The sequence below is a fragment of the Penaeus japonicus genome, unplaced genomic scaffold (genome assembly GCF_977035675.1).
Source record: "Penaeus japonicus unplaced genomic scaffold, GWHDUDI00000001_assembly GWHDUDI00000024, whole genome shotgun sequence".
Classification (NCBI taxonomy): domain Eukaryota; kingdom Metazoa; phylum Arthropoda; class Malacostraca; order Decapoda; family Penaeidae; genus Penaeus; species Penaeus japonicus.
Genome location: NW_028234426.1, coordinates 2,662,414 through 2,667,413, shown reverse-complemented (window position 1 = coordinate 2,667,413; position 5,000 = coordinate 2,662,414). Strand labels below are relative to the sequence as shown.

The 5,000-nt window shown below is 42.0% G+C and overlaps 1 protein-coding gene across 2 annotated transcripts in view; it reads right to left on the bottom strand.

Moving 5' to 3' along the window:
- The window catches only part of LOC122259402 (glycoprotein-N-acetylgalactosamine 3-beta-galactosyltransferase 1), a 16,335-nt gene that overhangs the window by 810 nt on the left and 10,525 nt on the right, over positions 1-5,000 (bottom strand). For both annotated transcript variants that reach the window (XM_043026153.2, XM_086550588.1), the window contains exons 2-8: positions 4,389-4,564; positions 3,054-3,156; positions 2,645-2,777; positions 1,907-2,150; positions 1,437-1,572; positions 759-919; positions 1-551 (exon numbers count right to left, since the gene is read on the bottom strand). The exon at positions 1-551 is cut by the window's left edge and continues 810 nt beyond it. In XM_043026153.2, coding sequence (XP_042882087.2) covers positions 399-551; positions 759-919; positions 1,437-1,572; positions 1,907-2,150; positions 2,645-2,777; positions 3,054-3,156; positions 4,389-4,564 — 1,106 coding nt within the window. In that variant the 3' untranslated portion in view covers positions 1-398. The remainder of the gene's footprint in view (positions 552-758; positions 920-1,436; positions 1,573-1,906; positions 2,151-2,644; positions 2,778-3,053; positions 3,157-4,388; positions 4,565-5,000) is intronic.

Here is a 5,000-nt window from a genome sequence, read left to right as displayed (position 1 = left end):
AAAAATAATAGTTATGGCAAAATAACAGTTCCAGTTACAAATTTCCCAAAAATCTAAAGTGAAGAATCAAAAATCGCATTCCGGAATGTTAATGGCTATGGACTTACACTGCTTAAATCTGTAGAGTTGAGTGAAATGCAATAAATGCAATAAACTAAATCTTCAAAAGAGGAAAGAAAACAAAGGAATAAAGGAGAAATCAAACGACACCTACAGACCTTCGCCGAAAAAAAAACATTAAAAATAATAAACAAATAAGTAAATATTCACATAAATAGATAAATAAGTGATTAAAACGAAACCAACAACCAAAAGTAAAAAAAGAAAAGGACGAGAAAAAAGCACTCAAAAAACATCGGAAAAAATAAGAGAATGAGAAGGAAAGACAGACGCACAAATCACGGCGCCCCCGGAAGCTGCGTCGCGGCGCCCACCGGTGGCTGCATCTCGTGGTGGATGCGGACGCGGTATAACAGCGTCTCCAGCGTCCACATCATGCGGGCGTCGACGTCGTGGAAGCTGATCAGGTGCGGACTGCAGCAGTCTGGGCCCTGAGGGGGAAGGGAAGGATTACAGGCTGGTCTCGAGGGGGAGTTTTCATAGAGGGACCTGGTGCTAAGGAATTCGGCGGCTGCTGGTTTAAATGTTTTTATTATTATTATTATTATTAATGAATAAACACGTATAAAAACCTATAATAATACAAATGACGATAAATAGAAACTCAAGCACGGGGCAAAAGCAAGGAGGGGACTCACCACATCATGCTTGTGCCAGATGTACCTCCAGTACCAATGCAGTCTGTTGACGAGTGGCGCCTTGTAGAAAAGCGACAGCGGGTTGTGGGAGAAGAAGCGGGGTTTGCCTGAGGCGTCCAGACTGTCTCCCGCCCGCACGCCCACGGATTCGAGGCACTGGCCTGGGGGAAGGAAGGGCGGGGATAGTGGGTGTGTAGAGGGGTAGGTCAATAGATGGTGGGGAGGAATGACTGATAGATAAACACTTATGGTAGGAAGTAATAATAAAAATCAATATAGTCAAAAGGAAATTACACATGATTAACAAAATGACGAAGATTCGAAGTAATCTCGGCGAAGTAAATTTATTCATCCATTTATGTATATCAGCCAATTAACTGATGATTAGATAGATAAACAGATCGAAAAGCAGTTATCAAAAATAGTATGTAAATCATATGTAAATGAAAGCAATAACCTTAAGCAAACGCATTTAGATATATATAAAAAAAAACACAAAACCAATCTCACGTCATAAATAGACATCTAAACAAAGTAAGAACAGCAAAGAGCAAACAAGAAGAGTCAGATAAACAACCTGAAAATAACCCAAGGGCACGAGAGCTTCTGCCGCGCAGCATAAGCCGTACCAGTTATCTCATCATTACGCAACAGAACAGCAAGAATGAGTGAGCGCACCCAGCAAGAGGTCCTCGGCGCCCCTGACGGCTTCGGTGGCACACTTGGTCTGGTCCTTCGTCGCCAGCGCCTCCGTCACGAACCTCCTGACGGCCTCCCTGCTCAGGACGTAGCCGCCGCCGCCTGACATGTAGCCCTGCGGAGGGAAGGGGCGAGTGGATTGGCTGCGTGGAATGGAATCCTGTGAACCTCAGTCTACATGCTTGCATGTAGACTAAGTATCCAAGCACAGAGACAAACAACACACACACGGATTCACAAAGATTCGCATATCCACAAACACTTAAGCGAACACACATGCGCCGTACACAAAACTCAAAAGTAAACAAAGAGAACTCCATACGCGCAGGTAAACAAACATACAAACACACACATATACACAACCACACACTCAAAACAAATATCAAACAAACACACAAACAAAGAGCAGTCACCAAACAGACAAACACAACACACACAGACAAACAAACCTGCTTAACATGTTGCCGGAATTTGACGCCGTAGTACACGGGCTCCTTCGGGTCGAGGTCGCGCAGAAAGTACCGCAGATTCTCCACTATCACGAAGGTGTCGTCGTCCGCCTTCAGGTACCAGTCGAAGTCCGGGTAATGGCGGTGCAGATGCGTGAGAGCCGCCTTCGCCTTCGCCCACAGGAACCCGTAGCCCTCCTGCACCTTCAGCACCTCGGGCCGGAGCTCAGGGTCCTCCTTCGTGCTGAGGAGGAAGGCGGGTGTTCGCTATTCTTCCTTTTCTGGTACGTTCATTTGTTCTATTTATTTGCTTATGCAATTGTTCCATTATTTCTCCTATTGCTTCATTTATGATTTAATCTATTTATTAATCTACTCTCTCTCTCTCTCTCTCTATCTATCTATCTATCTATCTATCTATCTATCCATCTCTCTCTCTCTCTCTCTCTCTCTCTCTCTCTCTCTCTCTCTCTTGCTCTTCATTATTTGGAAATACAGGCATATATTAAGCAATAGACACTAATATCATCACAACAAAAGAAGTAGAAGGTGAAACGAGGCTGTCCCATATTCGACCTTCTCCCCGAAAGGCAAAATCCCCGCCATCGACATCACACATTCGATTTCTCAGCTCTGATTCACTGAACTCCGCCCTCCTCGCCCTTCCCTTTCACTTCTCCTACACATTTCTCCACCCTCTCATTCCCACTCTTTTCTGCCAGGAGAAAAAACTCTTACCTGAAGAAAACCATGGCATCGCAACGGCGCCCCCACGTGGCACGGACATTGAGCGCTGATTTGTGCGTCGTGGGGCCAACCAGGATATAACAGAGGACACGTGGACCAGCTCGACGGCCCTCTATGCTTGCATCTGGAAGGGGTGTTTCAGAGTCAGCATTGGTTTCTTCGCTTATGCTAACCAGATGGCTTTATTTCGTTCTAATGTCATATTTTCATCTCTTTTGTAAACATTGCGTGAGCTGTTAGGGTGCCTTTCATCAGAATTGCTTTAAAATTTACACAAAAAGAAAGACAATTTAGACCAAAGTAAACACAAAGGTTTTTTTTTTACACATTTACACCAGTCAGCAAGTACTGCGCCAGCATCTTACTTCAACATTCTAGGCAGCAATCATTTCCCACCAACCTTGACTGCTGATGGCGCTTTCCCTGCTTGCATCTCCGTCTGCCTGGGTGGTCAGAGCCGCCCGCCCTCCCCAGGACAGCCCCCACGCCCACGGGCCGCCCACCTGGCACAAACAAGGGCAAGGGACCCCGTGAGTGGACAGGAACTCTTACACTTAAAGCTATTATGTTTTGGATTAACGCAAGATAGACAGGCGTCGTGGTGATGGTGTGATGGTGTCTTCCATTGTCTTAGTTTTGAGGATAAGGATTAGGATTTTGATCACGATGAAGATGAGGATGTTGGTATTGTTACTGATTGTGAAGAAGTAATAATTTCGAGGATGATATTAATGATAATTATAATTCTTGTTATCATCATTATCATTATCATTATCATTATCATCATTATCATCATTATCATCACCATTGTCATTATTATGATAATCATTCTTATCGTATTATCCTTCTCATAATTTTATTATCTTTTTTATCATAATTATCATTATTAATATAATCATTATCATTAACATTATTATTACCATGAAGACGACTTGAAACTAATCACAGCAGGCATTTGATTCGATAAAAAAGAGATAATGACATGCAACACTGAAGCTAATATCATGTTACAGAGCTGAAAAAAACATACAAACCAAATCTGGGCCAAACATCCCTAGGCAAGCAGTCAAGTCAAATTAGCATCATTGCTATTAGTATTGTCATTATTATCTAGCTAAATTTTGCTTCCTTTCTTGAAGGGAAGATTCAAGACAAAAGAAGCCTTTTTTCTTATCTTTCCTTTTCTTTTTTTTAAATAAATGAGTGTATTTAATGCGAGAGGGAGTGAAGCTGAAGAGAAAATAAGCCTTTACATATTGGAACTGCCTGCACCTCATCGTCATTTTGGGGAAAAGCAACAAATCAAATAAAAACAATGAATAACTCAGTTCCTCAAATCAATGATCAACACTAAGGTAAACAAGATGAAATGGCCATAACAATCAAAGAAAAAATGAAGAAATGAATGTGAGGGATGCGCTATCTATCAGCCGTTTTTTTCCCGCGCTTTTTTTCCTCGCCTGTTGCAGCGTTCCAACCGCTCTTCCTAGAATTCGAACCCCCGCATTCCTAAACAAGCCACCGTCGTCACCACCATCATCATCATCATCACTTGATCCTTTGACCGTCGCACACTCGAAACTGTGATGTACTTTGGACTCGTTGATATTTTGCGATTTTTCAAGGAAAATATTTCAAGGGGTGTGACACATTTTTTTCATCTTTTTTCGGATACATGATTGTGTGGTAGTGGAATCTAATGTTTATCTTTGGTAGTTGATTGTAATTTACTTACCTGCGTTTCAGTGATGTTATCGGTTATGTGATTGTTCTGGGCGTTTTCTCTTGCTAGCTCGACAGACAGACTTGCGAAAATGTGTATGACGAGGCCCAAGCCAAAGCCAAGTAAGAAGGTTGAGACGGTACGCAAGCAGACCCACGCAGACGGTCGCCTCCCCATTTTTTGGATATCTGTAAAGACCGAAGTGTTTATTTCATCAGGAATAACTTTTGCTATATGATATACCTTCAGAGCAAGCAACATGCCCAAACCTAACAAAAAAGAAAGAAAGAAAAAAATACGATCTCTAAAAAAATAGCAGTTTAGTCAACAATCATATCAAGGCGGTATATTTGTTCTTGTTTTTTTTTATGTATTGAACCGACACAAGTGTTCAGAAATATAATGACATTCGCTGCAGTGTGTTCACAGCTGAAGTGTACATCTGGTCTGTTCACCGTGTCTTTTTTCACGCGCGATGATTGCATTAACATGGTAACAAGAAACGCCAAAATGTGATATTAACATTCGTTCGCACATCACGTTATGCAGGGTTTGAAAAATTCTTCAGTTTGATCTTAAGAGTGGATTCTACAAAAGAAGCAAAAAAATAGGACAATATACGTC